This window comes from Macrosteles quadrilineatus, unplaced genomic scaffold, assembly GCF_028750875.1.
Source record: "Macrosteles quadrilineatus isolate MER2022 unplaced genomic scaffold, UCM_ALF_1.0 Scaffold_6__1_contigs__length_79288215, whole genome shotgun sequence".
Classification (NCBI taxonomy): Eukaryota; Metazoa; Arthropoda; class Insecta; order Hemiptera; family Cicadellidae; genus Macrosteles; species Macrosteles quadrilineatus.
In genome coordinates this window covers 72644896-72665450 of record NW_026542599.1, presented here as the reverse complement: position 1 = coordinate 72665450, position 20555 = coordinate 72644896, and the positions used below count along the sequence as shown (strand labels likewise).

The 20555-nt window shown below is 30.7% G+C and overlaps 1 protein-coding gene across 1 annotated transcript in view; it reads right to left on the bottom strand.

The window, feature by feature from the left end:
• Positions 1 to 13763: 13763 nt before the first annotated feature.
• LOC128997636 (cysteine-rich, acidic integral membrane protein-like) overlaps positions 13764 to 20555 on the bottom strand; it is a 91825-nt gene continuing 85033 nt past the window's right edge. The window contains exon 3 of the mRNA XM_054423275.1: positions 13764 to 14032. Within this exon, the coding sequence (XP_054279250.1) occupies positions 13764 to 14032 (269 nt within the window). The remainder of the gene's footprint in view (positions 14033 to 20555) is intronic.

The window sequence follows — 20555 nt, the reverse complement described above, 5'->3', positions numbered from 1 at the left end:
GTAAATTGATTGAAATATTTGAACGAAATTTTTTAAGCCATTTTTATCTTCTAAATTTCACATTTATAGAAAATATTAAAATATTTATCTTTAAAAATGCCCAAGATATTAAATAATTTTAAAAAATCACAAACAGTCCAACCGAAAGAAATCTGCCATTTTAGACCTATACTATGGCATGTATGTTTGTCTTATTCCAAGGAACAAGTCCACAAAATATGTTCAGACAATTTTGAAACACCCTGTATAGATTTACAGTCAACAAGTGTAATTTATTGTAGATTAGCAGTTTCATTCATCCGATAAGCGTGTTAAACGAACATTCATTTTGAAAGCTACTGCAATTCTTCCTCGAAAACGAGTTTAAATTTATTGAAATGCCACACTTTTGTATAACCACACCTCGTAAATAATTATAAATTGTGTACTTAAAAGCATAATTTACTGAATTTAATTCGGATAAAATATTGTTGACTTACTTTAAACCAAATCATTCACTACAGTGTAAAAGGTACCTGTATACAAAATACTCGGAAATTAACCTTTTTTCTAAAGTATAAACAACAAAGAAATATATTCAGCCACTATATCAAAAATATATTATGTATATTTAAAATATATGTATATTTAAAAACATATATTTGAATACATAAATATATTCAATACTGCGTCTTGAACTATAATTTTGCTAAGTAAATATTGTAGTATGGTATTTAAGTAAAAATCGTTTAGTTTTTGACTTTGAAATGAAAAAAGGTGATAAATAAAAGCAAGATAATATAAACGTAATAAATACCCGCTCAGAATTCCGCCGTCCGTTCTATTCATTCATTGCTATGCTTTGATTTTTGGTTTCAATGGACATTTAATACGAGCTTTTCATCCTTTGCAAGACATAAAGTAGTAATTTTCCCTTTCAATCTTTCTTTGCAAGTACTTTTATTGAGAGTTTATGCAGCATCTAAATCATTATGCTGGAAAATTATTCTTGCTTGGCATTTTCAAATATTATAAAGCAGACATACGCTATTAATACCACTATCTTTCCACTATGTGTGCATAAGAAGATTAAAGATTTATCAGTCAGTATAAAAATACAATTGAACTGCTGGAATCCATATTTTCATACTAAACATACAACTGGTATGCAAACTACTTACACCATCAACCTATATTTTTGCATCGACAATGATTTATTTTCATGTTTTCAAATAATCTTCTAAGGGCTTTACTGAGGTTTACGTCAATGTAAGTGGAAAACCGAGATTTAACTGGAAAACATCTTTTGCAGAAGTTACTTCTCGTCGTCAATAGAGTTATCTTGTTGAGTGTCACAGCAACAGAAGCTATTCCTGAAAGTGTTAAAAACTCAAGTCTGGCAATCATTTTATATCCAGACTCTAATCTCCTTGCATACATATTATATAAGTATCTTAAGCCACTTTTGAAAATCACACAAGGTTAATAAAAGTTTCTGGAACTTTTTACTCAATCTACAGTTATCACCCCATTTTCCAGCATTAGAAAAATTATATCATCTCTCCTGGTTTTATCATCAATATTGTATGTAAAATATATAGATTTTTTCAAAGCTTACACATGTGGTAACTTAAAGAGTTACAAATGAGGTATAAAGTTAGACGTTGCTTGGAATCGTAGATGTTTAATGAAGTTAATTTGTTTAATTAAAGCCAAAGGTGGGAAATAACAAAGGGGAATTGCTTAACCCTTTCAGTGCTAGGCCAATAATTCATATTTTATAAGACTTTTTTGTTTGCCTTTTAATTCCATTACCCGTTGTTGAATTTTAACTGTCATGTTGTCACTATTTTATTAATTAGGCTAATTTTGAATAATAACACAATAAGAAAATATATAAAAAAGATAAATCCCGGTATTTGTAGTAAACATCAAATAAAACTTAGTTTTTGTTGTAATTTTCCTGGTTTTCCTATAAATTTTTATGTTCTGATAGCATTATTTGAAACCGAAATCTCACAAAATCAAAAGACATATAGTTTACAATTTAATATTGAATTTAACCCTGATTTAGTTGGACGAGGTTATTGTAATATAGCAATTTTAGGGAAACTAATGTTTTGCAGCAAAGTCTCAGGAACACATTTACTACTACTAAAACTAAAAGATTGCATCTAAATAGTCCGTGACTAGCTGGTGCTGCTACCTAGTAACGCATTGAACAACTATCTGCAGCGCCATCTGTTCGCAATCGGTGGCGACAGCTTAAATACCGGGTTTTGACTCCCCAGTCTTCAAGCACAGATAGCCGAGAAGGCTAGGGCGTGTGTCACTTGGCCGGTGGCATTCGTCTGCTCGGGTTCGAATCCCGTCCTGTGTGGCAAATAATTGGTGACCTGTGTGTTTGTAGCGATATACTACAACCACTGGGGCATAGTGAGGTGTTCATAATCCTTGGTTTAGACATACACCTCGAAATCATCGGATTGGGCGAATCTTTTAGCTAAGTGGTTGGTAGTGTATCCTATGAACATGCAGGTCACCAATGGCCGTTTTGCTATTTTTTTTTTAAATAACCTTCCTCTGGAGGTCTTGCACTTTATTCACTAGACCAGACACACTCACTGAACGAGAACTGATGAGCAAAATTGTATGTTCTTGAATAAATTGTACCACCTCAAAATTAAGTGTACCACATGAAATTAAAATGTTCCTAATGTTTTAAAGCAAAAACTCAAAACTTACAGGAAAACTATTAAAACTTAATCCATCAAAGGACCAAAATTATAAAAATCTGGTTTCAAACCGTTTTTAAAACTTAGATGTAATACATCTATTGAAGATTTATTTTATATCTACTCAAAAACTATTTAGCTACAATATACTAGTGACGACATATTTGTAATTTAGTTAAAATAAAACCAATATGATGAATTGATATGATGCGGTAAAATGTAGCCGAGAGTCTAGAATTTTATCACTTCATTTAATTGCATGTAATATTGGAGAAAGGATGGTTTGGTTTTCAGTTTAATGTCTGAATATTTTAGCTACAAAATATTGTTTTTTTATACACAATATATTCTGTAATCCCTTCTGTTTCATAAATATTTAATCATATTAATTTCATCTTTCGCAAATTTATTATATCAAAATAACATTATTATTTGTATATTATTTGTACGGACAAACTCACAGTATCCAGTAGAAATAAACAATCTATCTTCGTATAATATACTAAATAAACAAATACCAAGAGTTTTAAATTTTTTAACTCACCCTTAAAATAATGAACAAGTATGAACAACAAGTGAACTTTGCCTGTTTAAATAAACCATTTTCATTTCATTTCAAGTATAGAAATCACAAGTAGCCTACACTGTTCCTATTATTGAAATTCACTAAAATGTTTGTATCGTGATTTATTTTATAGATATTTTAGGAGACTTTGATCCTGTCGTATACTTGTAGGATTTGTTATGGCAGGGATTTACATTTTTATTTGTCACACAAGCTATTTTTTGGGTTAGATTTACAATGTTGTTAGTTGAACACAAAGGAACCGGTATTCATATTACCTGATCTTGGCTTGATCTTGGACAGCTGGCTCTCATGGACTGACCACGTGGACGAACTTTGCATGAGGCTGAGTACTGCAATCTTCGCTCTGTGGCGCATTAAGACTGTTAGCACAGTGGCAGCTCTTAAAAACATCTCATACCACGCCCTCTTTGAGAGTCGTCTGAGATATGGGATTCAGCACCTCCCTCACAAACATCAAACGTGTGCTGATCCTGCAGAAGATAGCACTGAGGATAATGGCGGGCCTGAGTTGGAAGGAGAGCTATCGAGTACCTTTTAAGCAGTGGCACATACTTACTGTGGTGAACGTAAACTTATTGGAAGTGATCTCACTAGCTTGCCCGAAGGGCCTTCCCAAAAATGAAGACACACACCACTACAACACCCGAAATGCTGGAAATTTTAACCTTCCTGTTCATCACAGCAAACGGTACGAGATGAAGCCGTCATACAATGGGGCTAAGTACTTCAACCTGTTGCCAACTGAGGTCAGGAACACAAGTCCAAGGCTGCTCAAGTCGAGGCTGAACGAGTGGTTGCTAAATCACCCTTTCTACTGCATCAACGAGTTCATCGAGTGGAGGAACAGCTGAAATTAGAAAATCTGAAATTTCCCAAATCCAAAGACTTTATTGCACTAATGTATACTACTGTAAATTCTCTGACACTATTACAATCTTGAAGATTAAAGATAAAGATCTCTCTCTCTCTCTCTCTCTCTCTCTCTCTCTCTCTCACCTTTGTTTTACAAAAACGTTACTTTTCTTCCAATCCAGTTAGAAGCCCTGAGTCAAATTACACATGACTTGCTTTGAGTGTTCACTTCGTTGATTATCTTTGTTGCTTTTAAACATCAACAGTTAATACAACTATGGTTCTTAAACAAATGTGACAATGTTTGAAAGAGGCGATTTATCTTCTCCTATCGGCAATTGCGTACGTACCTCATTGAGGTAAGTAATTCACCCTTAATTGTACATACAGGGTGTTTTCACACTGTCTGGACATGATTTTGTGGACTTGATCCTTTGGCTCAGACAAACATAATATGCTATATGTATAAAATATCTAGATTCCTGTCTGTCGGTTTGTTTGTGATTTTTAAAAACTATTGTATATCTTTTGCATTTTTCAAGATATAAATTTTAAAATTGGTATAAATGTATAATTTAGAAGCTGAAAAGATTTAAAAAATTCGTTCCAATATCCCAATCCATATCAATATGGTGGCCATTTAAAATCTTTTTAATGCCAAATATTATGAAAACAGTAAATATTAAGAAAACTGTTATCATGATTAAAAAGATTGAGAATGTAAATCCTAATCAAATGAGACCTTGTTTGTTAAAATCGGATGACAAACAACCGAGTTAGCAATTATTTTCTAGATTCGGTTACGCAATAGGACTTAACCTAAGAGAAGTAATAGTTCTTTTTGAATTGAGTAACCGAATGTAAAAAAAAACTGACAACTCAGTTGTTTGTCATCTGATTTTAACAAACATGGTCTAATTTTATTAGGATTTTATTTGTCTATATTTTTTCTCGTAAAAACTGTTCTTAATATTTACGGTTTATATGAAATTTGGCATTTAAAATTTTAACTTGCTGCCATCCGTAAATTGATTGAAATATTTGAACGAAATTTTTTAAGCCATTTTTATCTTCTAAATTTCACATTTATAGAAAATATTAAAATATTTATCTTTAAAAATGCCCAAGATATTAAATAATTTTAAAAAATCACAAACAGTCCAACCGAAAGAAATCTGCCATTTTAGACCTATACTATGGCATGTATGTTTGTCTTATTCCAAGGAACAAGTCCACAAAATATGTTCAGACAATTTTGAAACACCCTGTATAGATTTACAGTCAACAAGTGTAATTTATTGTAGATTAGCAGTTTCATTCATCCGATAAGCGTGTTAAACGAACATTCATTTTGAAAGCTACTGCAATTCTTCCTCGAAAACGAGTTTAAATTTATTGAAATGCCACACTTTTGTATAACCACACCTCGTAAATAATTATAAATTGTGTACTTAAAAGCATAATTTACTGAATTTAATTCGGATAAAATATTGTTGACTTACTTTAAACCAAATCATTCACTACAGTGTAAAAGGTACCTGTATACAAAATACTCGGAAATTAACCTTTTTTCTAAAGTATAAACAACAAAGAAATATATTCAGCCACTATATCAAAAATATATTATGTATATTTAAAATATATGTATATTTAAAAACATATATTTGAATACATAAATATATTCAATACTGCGTCTTGAACTATAATTTTGCTAAGTAAATATTGTAGTATGGTATTTAAGTAAAAATCGTTTAGTTTTTGACTTTGAAATGAAAAAAGGTGATAAATAAAAGCAAGATAATATAAACGTAATAAATACCCGCTCAGAATTCCGCCGTCCGTTCTATTCATTCATTGCTATGCTTTGATTTTTGGTTTCAATGGACATTTAATACGAGCTTTTCATCCTTTGCAAGACATAAAGTAGTAATTTTCCCTTTCAATCTTTCTTTGCAAGTACTTTTATTGAGAGTTTATGCAGCATCTAAATCATTATGCTGGAAAATTATTCTTGCTTGGCATTTTCAAATATTATAAAGCAGACATACGCTATTAATACCACTATCTTTCCACTATGTGTGCATAAGAAGATTAAAGATTTATCAGTCAGTATAAAAATACAATTGAACTGCTGGAATCCATATTTTCATACTAAACATACAACTGGTATGCAAACTACTTACACCATCAACCTATATTTTTGCATCGACAATGATTTATTTTCATGTTTTCAAATAATCTTCTAAGGGCTTTACTGAGGTTTACGTCAATGTATGTATTTAAGTGGAAAACCGAGATTTAACTGCAAAACGTCTTTTGCTGATGTTACTTCTCGTCGTCAATAGAGTTATCTCGTTGAGTGTCACAGCAACAGAAGCTATTCCTGAAAGTGTTAAAAACTCAAGTCTGGCAATCATTTTATATCCAGACTCTAATCTCCTTGCATACATATTATATAAGTATCTTAAGCCACTTTTGAAAATCACACAAGGTTAAGAAAAACGTGTTTGGAAATGTTTTACTCAATCTACAGTATTGCACCATTATTCGGCATTAGAAAAATCATATCATCACTTCTAGTTTTATCATCAATATTGTATGTAAAATATATAGATTTTTTCAAAGCTTACACATGTGGTAACTTAAAGAGTTACAAATGAGATATAAAGTTAGACGTTGCTTGGAATCGTAGACGTTTAATGAAGTTAATTTGTTTAATTAAAGCCAAAGGTGGCAAATAACAAAAGGGAATTGCTTAAACAAATTAGAAATTGGTTCACAGAAGCACCTCTTTACCTTGTAAAGTTAATCAACGACACAAAGCTTTTAATCACTAAATGTGATGAAGAAAGACCTTCAAATGTTTTTGTCACATGGTAAATCATAATAGACTGATATATTTTGTTAAATAATTAATTTGCTAAGCGTTTCCTCATTTGCTACACTTTATTGAACGATTTAAACCAAACACAGGTAGATTACAAATGAAATAGTTATATAAAACTACATAACTGAATATTCTATCTTTACATACGATTCAACGATCACAGTAACTTATATAAAACTACTATAGTTTCAGTAGATATATCTGACAGCTTTACGCCCCGTGTCTTATAACTACTCCGTTGGGTGTTGTAAACCACTTATCAGGAAACCCAAGTGAATCAAACAATGTAGTCCTTAGTTTTTTAAATATATAGTTAGACTTTAAAATTAAAGAATGCTTCTCTTATATGCAGGAAAAATAATTTTGTAATTACCTTGTATGTCCCTTAATTTTTTTAATTTTTGAAAAGTATTCGCAATAGAGGGTTTAGTTTGATGTCGACACTAGACTATTATAATAAAAATTTTAAATGTGAAAGATGAGTTGGTAAGATTTGTATATAGAAAATAACTGTGAGATTGCATTCACAAAAAAGAAATTGAAAAAAGAACAAAGGAACTTAGTGTGATAACCATTTTTTTTATTTTGGACTGGTTTGAAGTTTAAATAAATAACTGAAAAATTTCTTGTTTACAATTTCCGATCTAAGTATTTCAGAAATTACATAAAACTTTTGTTTGGATCAAATGGCTTACATTTAGTTGACAAAGCAAAAAACTGCTAAAACACCACTTTTTTCTTTCCATAAGTATAACTATTCCTGCATCATAAGTATTATCAATATATGACTAAGGATTGAAGTGATATCCCCAATATACAAATAAAACGTTTCTTGTATGTAAAATTAATTCAGTAAAGCACAGCAATATTGTTTTTCAAACAACGTTTGTTTCTGTTATTTGGAGGTTTTCCAAATGTAGTTGCCAACATAAGAAACAAATCGTGGTGTGATTTATCTAATAGAAATTGCTGTAAACATAGGTAGTGACCAATTTTGAAAAAGCCACATAAAATATCTGTTAGAGTTAAACCCAATTAAAATATTTCCAGACTGGTAACCATATAACCATGGCTCCAAAGAAAAATGCATTCTGATGTCGACTCAAATTGTTAATTTGTCTAATTTGGGACGTCAATTAGAATTGCAAATAGCCAATGTAGTAGTTTAATTTATTACTTTTATAGATATGGGCAAAACAACCTGTGTCTGAGATACAAGACATAATAAATCATTAAAACTTTTATAGGAAATTACTCCGTAGGTGAAGAATTGACTGAATACCATTCAAAAGTAAACCACAAATGCTAATGTCGAAATTTAAAATATTCAAACCCCTTATAACTAAACAACAAAGATAAATATTTGTTTGTGTAATTGTGCTTTTATTACTTTTTTTTTAATGGTTACCATACGAAGGTAGGTATTATAAAGCCAAGTGTAAATGGTAATGAGTTTAGGATGTGTAGCACTATCTTGTAGTCTCGTTAATGACTAAGGCCTACATGTTCCTTAGACACGACTGTTGATTAACTTTTTGTTTATTATAGCACGTCGTACTATTTTGGCCGAAAAATATTCGGGAATTAGTAACAAGGTAGTGTTAGCGTAAATCAGTGATTATGTTACCCTTATGAAGATAGGGACTGGACCTGAACCTTGATATAGTTTAAGACCTCAATTCTGTTCCTAAAATGAAACCACTGCAATAGGAGTGCTACAGTTTAAATGTAATCAATATCTGCTTTATAATAAACTCAACTTTTGATTAAGAACACTGTTTATCAAAATGTCATAATTTATAGCTTTTCAAATAGATTACCCATCTAATAAAGAAGAAGATTAGCCATGAATGCTTTTGCCTAAAAAATAAGTCAGCAGTTAAAGAAAATACTCATTGATGTGATATTATAAATAACCTAGTACTGTATATAATAAAACAATATTTGTTGACGACTGATAAATTAGATATTTTTGACAACAAATTATGCAACAAGGACTATTTCAAATGGTAATAATGTTTCAAACACGATTGTTTCTACTGAAATATATGCATTAAAATTAATGTCCTCAACACCATTTATATGAAGAGCGGATATATGGTTATTTTATGATTGGGATGGTATTTGAAATGTTTGTCTTGATACATAATTCATCATGATAGAATATACATTAGCTAAGATAAAATATACAACTTAGACGTAATGCATTGAGCAACTCAAATGCTGATCGATTTGTCTGATTGTTAATCAGCTGATTACTATCAGCGTCAAATATGGCACACATTGACAGCTGTAGGCCTACTGTTAGCTCGGACAGGGGAAAGACGGTTTTGCTTATTAATATTTAACAATAGGGTCTCCAATTATAAAAAACCAATGGAAATCAATTCAATAGGCCTACTTTCAGAAAATGTAATGCAATTTTTTTCCTAAGATGAGAGGGATGAACGTAAAACAAAACCAATCATTTGTATCGTTTGTAGATCAATCGCAAAACCTGAAGTAAAACGTTCCGTTATTCCAATGGCAATTTTAACAATGCTTTGTAAGTAATGGTGAATATGCTGGGCTTACAAACTAACTTTGATATGCTTGTGATGATTGATAATTACTAGTTTCCTATACAATAACTATTGAACTCCTTTTGTAAAACGTTCATTGATGTGATATGAATTGTACATTTGCGTTTCAAACACAAAGCCTAAACTGGATCCAAATTCAAAAGTAGATTTGCTTTGATTCTATTTCAATACACGTAATTTTGTATTGATAGTTTCTGTTCATTGCGTATCCAAATAGTTAGATTATATGGTAAAAACATAGTGCCTTTGTGGGCATCAAATAGTTAACTTAAATCCTCATAGAGTGATATGAACCCTTTTATCTTTTATACTTTGAATGCTATACATTAGTACACCAAATTGTACAGATCTACAGAATCCTTTTCCAAATTATTTGCTTTTAGTGATTTCTGATTTTTATAAAAAGCACCAATATCATTGTTGGTAACAACTAAGTTTTGCAGCATTATAAACCAATTAACCCCTTCAGTATTTTTTTTTTCAAATACTTGGTAATATCAGACCAATTGCAACACTATTCGTCATTTTGCTCAATTACTTATACATAATATCGCTACGATTGTTTCTATATTTTCGTAGTTTAACTTTTTTATGATTTTTACGTCATATTTCCATTATTATTGCAAAATCAAAGATAAGTGCGATCAGTTGGGTTCTACCAAGACCTAGAATTATGTGCATTCTCCTGAATATCATACACAATCTGAATCCTTTTCAAAGGAAAAGCGATTATGGTAAATGATTCATCAACACATTTTTTTCCTTACAAAAGTACAATTGTCCTGCACTAACTGAAAAAACAAATTGGAAAGTTTAGGAAAAAAGTTTTGGAAAGTTTTTTTCTGTTATTTACGCATTTAATTTAAAACTGAAGTATTCAAATTCCATGTCAGTTGTACATAGCTCAAAATAGGTTTTTATACATTGTTAAAAAAAATGTATTATTTACCTGTAAGATACTTATCTATTCTTCCGTTGTCTGGTACGCATCTGTTCTTCTTCTTGCTTTATTTTTGTTGTCTGTAAATACTCAAAGCGTTTTTACATGAGGTGATGTACTCAAATACTTTTTCGGGAAAACCACACATATGGGTTTGATTTTTGATCTTCCCCCACGCTGTTCAGACATATTAAATGATTAAAGTGGGTGCCAAAGAAATTTCTAATAGACTTAGGAAGAGTTATAGAGTTTCGGAGAGTGAACACAAAAGAAACCTCAACAAAGGGGTCTGAAAGACTTCGAAAACTTTGGCTGACCTGGACTCATTAGGCAAGCTTTCTCTTCTATCTCCGTTTCCAAGAATATGCAAAGAGATTAAATCCTAAATTACCACTAATTATGTTACTAAGCTTGCTTGCGCATTCATAAAATTTAAAATACAAGGTCAAAATCCATTACGTGCCCACAACTCTATTTTTTCCAATTACACTTCTATAACTTATTGAAACATTTTACAGGTAATAAATAATGAAAAGAACAATATTTAGAAAAGGTTTTTGATCACACGATGTATAAATTTGGAGAGAACACACATAATAGTAGAACAACTAGTGCCAATCTTAAGCTGTTCTAACCTAACCTAACCCCACCATACATCTAAAAAATTGTTATTTTAAGAAACTGAACTAAAATTAATTGTTATCTCATTGTTGTGACAAAGTCAACAGTGTTTCATAACCGCGGGCCGCTGATACCATAATTATTATTATTAATTTTAATTACGAGGTGTTTTTTTTAAAGCGCAACCCATATTCCAAGTACTGTGAGGCACCGATTAACGACAAAATAAGCTTATATGTTGGTATCCCTGTTCTCATTACTTCATTTCTTATCAGCTGATAAGTACTGTACTATAGTTACCAATGAGGTTTAGTATTATTGGAAATTTATTGGAAATAAGACTCAACCTGGACTCAACATAGTGTTTTCTCAAGCTCTAAGGGTTAGTTGAATAAGTTCATGATAAATCATTGGTTACTGCCAAGAAAGACAAAGACAAAGAAAGAGTTTACAGGTGTGATTCCAGTACATAATAAATTAGATATTACTGACATGAAAAAATTTAATTAAACTGGATTCGTAGTAATAAAAAAAAATTACCTATATACATATATTTGACCTTGTGAAAACGCAATGAGTATTATTTACAATACATTTCCAATAGCACTAAACCACATCGATAAATAAGCAACAGTGCATATCAGCTGATCGGAAATGAAGTAAAGAAACCAGGCATACCAACATAAGCTTTATGTTTTATGTCAAAACACTCTGTACCTATTAAAGTTATTTAAGCATGAATCACCTGAAATGTAGTTTAGTTCACACCTAAATATACCACAAAAAGCAATATGTTTATTGGTATAGTGGTTTATTAAATGTTTATTTTATCCCTCAAAGATATATTTCGGATAAAACACATTAATAAGAAGGTCGGTAAATAATTTTACAAGAAACATGTATCTTGATATAAACTCTAAATAATAACCACTGTTATTCTGTAGCTACTACTGCTAAAGCTATTTTATGCTGAGGTAAATAATCGTAAAATGCTACCAAAACTCTACTCAGTATCAATATCCGAAACTGTAAAATAATCTAGACTGGTTTTATTTCATACTAAGCTATCAACATTTTAATACAAAAACACAACTTTCATACCTTCCCTGAAGCAACAAACCTGCTCAATAAAAATCAATATTATTTAAATAGAGGAAAAATACCTAAAAAAATTAGGCTATATTTAAGTAGAAATCCAGCAAGGTAAATATAAATTCGCTTAGTCTGCAGGTTTGCTGCGGCGGGGGTATTTTTACTAGCGATTTAAAAAATACATGTACAGGTACGTGTTTTTTAGTATGTACCTAAAATATGATCATCGCGTCCAAAAAAATATGGGAGCCTTAACCTTTGGTATAATATGAACCTATTCCTTGCTTTAGAGGTGATATGTTTGCGCCATAAAATACATTAAACAGAGTATAACATAAAACATTTCCACCAATGTGTTGGCTCAACACCTTGTCGACTTACCTTATTTGCTTTCCAAGTTAATGTGCGTTTAAGCCTAATTCCCGTACTAATTAAGCCTAACGAATCAAAGTAGGGTCAGAGATTTGATACCCTGTGTGGTGCTATTTTAGCTTTGTAACGAGAGATTTATGGTGTTTATAATGGCATTTGTACGTTTGTTCACCACATGAGACTGTCTTTGTAAATTAATTATGTTAAAAGCAAGAGTGTTCTGCTAAAATACAATTCCATTACGGTATTAAATATTGTATGTTTTATAAGTACATTTCATACCTTAATAATGATTTTGATGGGATTCTCGCCTTGAAAAATGTGATAAATATTGGACTTTTCTAAAACTTTATTAATTTAATTATTGTAGTAGCCTGGGGGCAGCGAGCTGGTTTAGTGGTAAGAGCGCGGGACTCCGGTTCCTGGGGTCCCGGGTTTAAACTCCACCAAATCTCCAATGGATTTTATCCAAATGATATTGCCGCAACCCCTAGGTCTAGCCTGAAGTAATGTGAAAAATTATTCCGGGCTCGTGCCTAGCGTCCTAAGAAAAAAAGATTTTGTAGACTAAAAAGTAGGCCTAGGGACTACAATAGATTATTAATTCAGTAAAGTCTATAATATTTATTTTTTCTGTTAGGAAATGATCAACCATTTTTAAACCGAAAAATTTTACAGGTGAGTTCAACACATGTGTATTAGTAAAAAATATCTTCAATCACACAAATAAATATAGAGAAAAATAGTCTCAGATTAAACCTAAATATTTTTATGTTCATTGAGAAATACTGCAGCAAAATACATAATGGGTTAACTCAAACCACATACAAGGAAATTTGAATAAGATATATTTTACACGTGTAGGATTGACATATTCTACATCCATTACGGATTCTTCTAAAACCACGTCACAAAATAGAGGTTAAAATTTAAAATAAAAATATTCGAAGTGGTAAGTTTAATATTGTCATACTAATTGGAAAAAAGTAAAGATTATACTGAAATAGCTTGTTTGAAGCTACACAGGTAAACAAAACAAATGTAAACAAATCCATACTTTACCAGTATTTAACTATTGAATTTGCGAACCAAAACACAGCACAACACTACACATTCAATCCAAGTTCCGGCATCGTCCTTTGTTGTCCGGTTTGGTTCCGGGAGGACATGCTATCCTGGGAGCGTCGAATATGTTGCGGTTCATGTCGTTGTCCTCTTCCTGGATCTTCCGTCCAGGATTGTCCTCTGGGAACATTATTGGGTGCTCTGTATAACTCACTTTTGTGACTTTATCAGGCTTGAAACTGCCTTCTCCACCTACTTCAATCTTCTTTGTTGAACTGAATTGTATCGACTTCATCCTCTCATCTTTGACACTAGCTGCTAAACAGTTGAGAAACAAAACTGTTAGAAAAAATGCAACAATGGGGTTTGTCATTGTGAACTATGAATATGATAGAGACTAACTGAAACCTGTTGTCTAAGTTGAACTGATCGGAGATGACACATATTGGCAAACTATAAACATAGTGATATCTCACTCAGATAACAAAAGATTACTAAGGACAGAGGTCAGAAATACTTTGCTTTGGCCTTTATCACCTTACAAATGTTTACATTGAAACAACCCTAACGAACGGAATTTTTTTATCAGTTTCCTGAACTATTTGGGTAGGATTGATGACAAACTGAGCACTACGGAGTTTGTATGTTTGTTTACGTTTAGCTTCAAATATTAAATAGAGCCTCCTTCAAGATAAGTCTTTAGCTAAAATAGTTACGCCACCAAATTTGTACAACATAGTAACATGGTCTCAGACCACATAGACATAAGGCAGTAGGGTAAGTGTATGTTTTCGCCTTAAACACAGCAAAATTAATCAATAGCTAAACAAGCCAAAATTTAATATCACAGATAGTTTCTTGTTTTGAGACATCCTTTGACCTGTAAATCGTAATATTACGTTTAAGTTTGTTGTCAACAGCAGTCAAGATGAAAGGCAAGAAACAATGAATTGTCTTTGTAACAAAGTCACCATCATTATTTTTATATTACTTCATAGTAATTAATACTATTTTGTTTCTATTTTAACCTATAAGCTCGTCCATGCAAATAATTATGAGTAGAACAAATTCAGAGTGCTACTTTGAATTTATATATAACTTTCTGTTAAGTGAAGACGGCAAAATATAACCAAGCAATATTTTGTAAAGCTGGTATATAACTCAACAGTTAACCATTCAAAAGTTAGTGTGACTGTGACAAATTCTAAAGAAATCAAAAATACTTTGATCCAAATTGTTTGAAGTTTGTCAAAGTTGACTCTCTGAAGATTCCATTGGTATAGCGATACAAGTTCGTTATATAGTGAAGCCAAGAGACGTGTCGTCCTTAGCGACCTGGCGTCGTCAAACTTAGTTATAAACGTCAGTTTGTCACAACCAGGATAAAATCGACGTAGAATTTTAAATTAGATATCGGGTTTAGCTGAAATTCAGTAACTAAATTGCGAATAAAAAATAATTTGAAGATGTTTTTTTACTTACAATATGTTGAAATTAACTTTTAAACTAATGTAAAAACTATACCTAAAAAGGGTTTTCAAATCAACTAACTTTCATCAACTGACGTTTCGGCCTCGATGTGACAAGTGCCATCATCAGGGTGAATTGACTTACGCAAAATTATCGCAATGACTACATCCACATTGGTATCTCCACATCTTTCTTTAAAAATATATTTATTACGTAACTAAAGTTATTAAAATTTGAAACTAAATAATAGAGGATGTAACCATTTCATGATTGAGTAATAATTTGAAAAAGAAAGTTAGTTGACGACAGTCAATATTTTTTCGGTTTCATTGTTTTACTGTTTCTATGATTCTTGTTTATTTTTATGGCTTCAAATAGTAAATACAGACAAATAAATAGAACAACCTTTCCTAGACACATTTCTCAGTAACACAATTAATTATGTAGATACATGTTGGTATATTTAAACAACAGAGACATGTAATCGTAACCATTTGTTAACATTAAAATATTCAGCTATTCAACTATTCAAATATTCAACTATTCAAGTATTTGAATATGCAACAATTGATACATTGAATACACTGAATCACACCAACCATCCGACATTGGTTTGTAAATATTTATAAAGAAACCCCAACTGTGCATCTTCTTGAACAACAATAGGAAATGAGGTTTCATTTTGAAAATCTTTCGTAGAAGAAATAGCTGTCTGTATTCTGATGACAATGTAATATAAATAACATACGATTTAAAGTACTTTATAGGTTATTGTACTCCACAAACAATTGTTTTGGATAAAAACCTCTAAATTGTTGTTAGTTTTATGTAGGTTGTTGTATTGGTGTAATAGCTAAATAAGTTTTTAGAGGGAGAACTGCAGATTAAATAATGTTTGATATAAAATTAAATGAACTATTTTTTACAGTAAACTCACCTTATCCTCCAAAGAAACGCCTAGTTTGTAAGGATATTTACTAAAGGGTTAAAAATTTTCTAGTAGAATCAAATGTATTAATACCAATTGCACACCTGTTCATAATTATATAATATTGGAAGTTTAATCTACTTAGTGAAATACGGTGTTAAAAGCTTATCCTAAAACTCTAAAACTGTTAACGTAATTTTTGAGCTAGCTATTGCCAAATCACATCACATCGTATTTTTACAGCGGTTAAACATTACCTTTGTCATTTTGAACTTTAGAAATTGTTCTACATGTTGTACTATTTAACACATAAAAATATATTTACAATATAAAATTGCTATTGGTAGAAAAAAACAACTTATTTTACTGATTTTAGATCTATTTATGAATGAATTTTATGCCAAACGGAATACAAAAAAATTATATTAAAAAAGGTACTTAGTGGTTTTATTTTCCAGGTAAGAAATACATTTTGAAGGCAATAATTCCTCAAATCGCGGCACTTCAAGCGTTACGTGATTAATGGTTGTTGAGTTTCATCAAGGTTAAGTGTTTTCATTAAGAGGCTTTCGCCTCAAGAGAAAATCACGTTAGAAAAGTAAAATTATCACTGTGTTTAAAAGCGTGAAAATACTTTTAAAGCTCCTTCGGTTGATGGTTGGTGTTAATAAACAATTTTTCAGTTCTTATTACATTTCCAGATTCTGTTAATAATAATATTATTACATTATTCTTAGTTTCTGGATATTTTTGTAATACATTAGTGGTATCAGTAGTAAATGGTTGGCAAAGTTGCCTTATGATAGGTGCCATATAGCTATAAGTCATATTATACGAACACTTAATATTTAACTATGTAATTTGTATCCACATCATTAGGCACTGCATTGTGCAGGACTTGCTCAGTCAGTAGCGAAAAGGACTAAAAATCCAGAAGGACTGTAGTTGGTGTCAAACATTAAATTGTATTGGTCCATGTAATCATTCCTGATCTAGTTCATTCCTTTTTTAGCTCAATATATTTTACGAACAAACTCAATGGGCGAATACAAGGTGTGAAAAGAGTAAAATTTATTGTTGAAGAAGTACTTCTTTCAATCAGCTGATCTAGAATAACCCCCAGAAGGGTAATTTTGAGTTGTTTTGCACTGATTTTGTTTTCTAAGGATCTTGAAAAAAATGTACAGTGGTTCTAGAAATAGGCAAATCCTCTTAAGAGTTCTTGGAGGCTAGCGGCAATCTTGGATAGTTCCAAACAGCTGCTGAAAAGTTACTTATCGTAAAAAAATATTTTTTTAAACACCAATGTGATTAAAATTTAAATATTAAGTAAAATGTGGGATTAGGAATGTTCTTTGTAGTTTTAAAATCTTCTTCAAGGGAGTCCATGGAACCTAACGGCCATTTTGGATTTGCACTTAACAGTAATGTTAATTTTGTTAATTTCAAACAGCCGGTGAGAAGATATTTACCATTTTATAATATTTAACACCAGAGTGATTGTAATTGAAATATATATATAATAAAATGTAGGATTCGAAATTTTCATAGTAGTGTTTTAATTGTTTTAAGAGATAGAATGTTTAGGCTCCAAGGAATCTTAAGTACATAGTATTGAAATTATATAGTAATTAGATAGTAAGTAATCATTTAATATATAATCTATGATATCCCCTGTAATGTTTGAATATAAAATACTCTCGCGTGATAAAATTTCGCTTTAACTCTAGAAACGCAAAGATACAGGTAGACCGTACAGATGTAGTTGTAATAGTTCTAGCAGTCATGTTTTAATTAAGTCTAGTTGATTCATTTGACGCAGGAAATGCTAGTGAATCGCAGGTTGGAATGTAATGTAATTTTAGTTTCAATTTCGCCTTTACATTGTTTAGTAGCATGCCTTTAAGACTGCTCTCATTTCAATCTCATACATACTTCGGTATACCTTTCTAGAAATGGTCGACTAATTTTAAGAGTCCTTGGAGGCTAGCGGCCCTCTTGGATTATTTCAAACAGCTGTTGAAGAGATTATTTATCATCCAAAAATATTTTTTCAAATACCAACGTTATTGCAATTTAAATAGGTATCTGGTGCACAGTGAGATTAGAAATTTATTGTTTTTCTACTTTTGTAATCGTTTTATGAGCTAGAACGTCTAGGCTCATAATAATTTAAAGCTGTGAATACTCGGTTTTAGCCCGGAAAAAATGAAAGAACACCGTTTTTATACTGCCTATAGTGGAAAATACTATTGTTTTTTTTTTATCACAATTGAATGTCTAATAATAGTATTCTTAAATTTCCACTTATTGTAAGCTATATTTTAGCTCATTTATTAATCAATAACATTATTAAGGCTTAAATTATGTGCAGAATTAGTATGCTCCTTAAATTGCTTCCACGCAAAGATTTTGGTTCTTCTAAAATAATTTTATTAAAAATATTTACATGATCAAAATTAGTTTTAATTTATCAGTTGAATCATGGAATGATGAAGCTACATGGTTTGAAACATTGCATAGTTGTATTTATATTAGATACATTTCCCTTAAATATAGGTCGATCCATATTCCTGATCTATATTTGACATTTGGGTTGGAAAGTAAAAAATACAAATTAAAGTGTAGTAAGTATTTTATATTAATATGAAAGACCAAAAAGTTAAAGAAACATATGTCGTACTAGCTGCCATAAGCCATCCTGTTACCTAAATGTTATTTATTCAGAAAATGCATCACCCTTTATGTAAGTTTATGTAAATGTTTACAAAAGTAAATGGGTTACGTCGATTTTTTGTACACATATTATACAATAGGTAAAAGCACGGCTGTCATTTTCAGATTTACAAATAAGTTACTTTTCAGATGCATAGGCGCCTCTTACAGCTCAATATTTAATTCAGGTACCAAAATTCTTCTCTTTTCAAATATAACACCTGTTAAGATAAAATATTATCTTGATAGTTTTTTTACACTTTACACCAATGAGTACAAAATCATTCTTTTTATCTTAAATCAACATCTTTCTTAATAACTAAGTTTTGTTATAATCTATTTAGGGTATATCTACAATTACAATTTATTAGCTTCGATTTTGTAACAAAGTATGTAAAACACATACAAACAACGAAAACCATTTTTTTTGGGGTCAGGGGAACCCAGAATGAATATTTCTGCCAAAAAATCAAACTTAAATATTTTGATGAAAACAATACTTCTCGTATACTAAAATTCTTCGTGTAAAGGCTATAGTAAAAACTATAACTGTGCACCTCTATACTTTCTATAAGGTACTTTATATGTATTATTATTAAAAAGGAATATGCTTTCTTACTTGACTTTGCATAAACAAGTAAAAGATGTAGACTTTAGTAAAGTTTTCAATAATGAGCAAATTATCACACCTCAGTAGAACTTTATTGGCTACAATATTGCTTCAGCGGAAAGTTGCATTGACTTGAATAATGAGAGTTCATTTGTAACGCAGCAAAGTTTGCCCAACAATAAAGTTTCAAACCATTAAAGGTTTGATGGGCTTTTCATGTAGTTTAAAGTTTAAGGCTTAGTTTTCACACATTTTACTTGACCTTTTGCTTATTTTATGTGAAACATCATGTCAAAGTTTGATTAAATACTAAAATAGAGTTTAGCTAATAAACTTTCTTATATTATTTTTCCATTCCTATAGATGATGGATAAAACACATGACAATTCACTGGTTCTTAGTTATAACCAATATATTTTCATATTACACAACTAATTGACTAAACGATCTGTAAGTATTAAAACAAAAAAATAAAACCTCTTATTCTTAAGAATATATTTACTTGTGTAAAATTAAATCCCTTAAGTTTAGTAGCTACATAAGATTTTATTTATTTCAATACAGTTAATTGATTTCCACATTTGTAGGGTTGCAATTTTGCTTCCCATTTTGAAATAAATATTGTCAATAGCATATGATTGTTTTGATATCAGAGATATTGTACTTTTATATTTTAATTGAATAAAATTCAAAACACGTTCGAAAATTGATAAATGAACATATATTACTCGACGCAGCGTCCAGACACCAATTTAATTTTGAGTTGGTTGAAGTAAGTCTGGACGTGCCCGGAATTGTGTGTCTAATTGGGATAGGCATACTTCGGTTGGTAGATTGCTAAACTTAGATGGACATTCGTTTTATAAATATTTTTTTTTATGTATACAATTAATTATTTTATCAATCTAATAAGATTTTATATATTAGGAAATGTCGAGTGTGAGATCACACAATAGTTAAATGTTTGGTTTTAATTTAATAAATATTTTAAAATGTTGTAGATTTTTCTTGGTTTAATATTTTTAGTAAAAACCTTTATCAATAAACCTATTATGGAATTGATCACATATTGCTACCAAAATTAAGACTTGACAATAAGTTCAGAGTCTAATTAAATA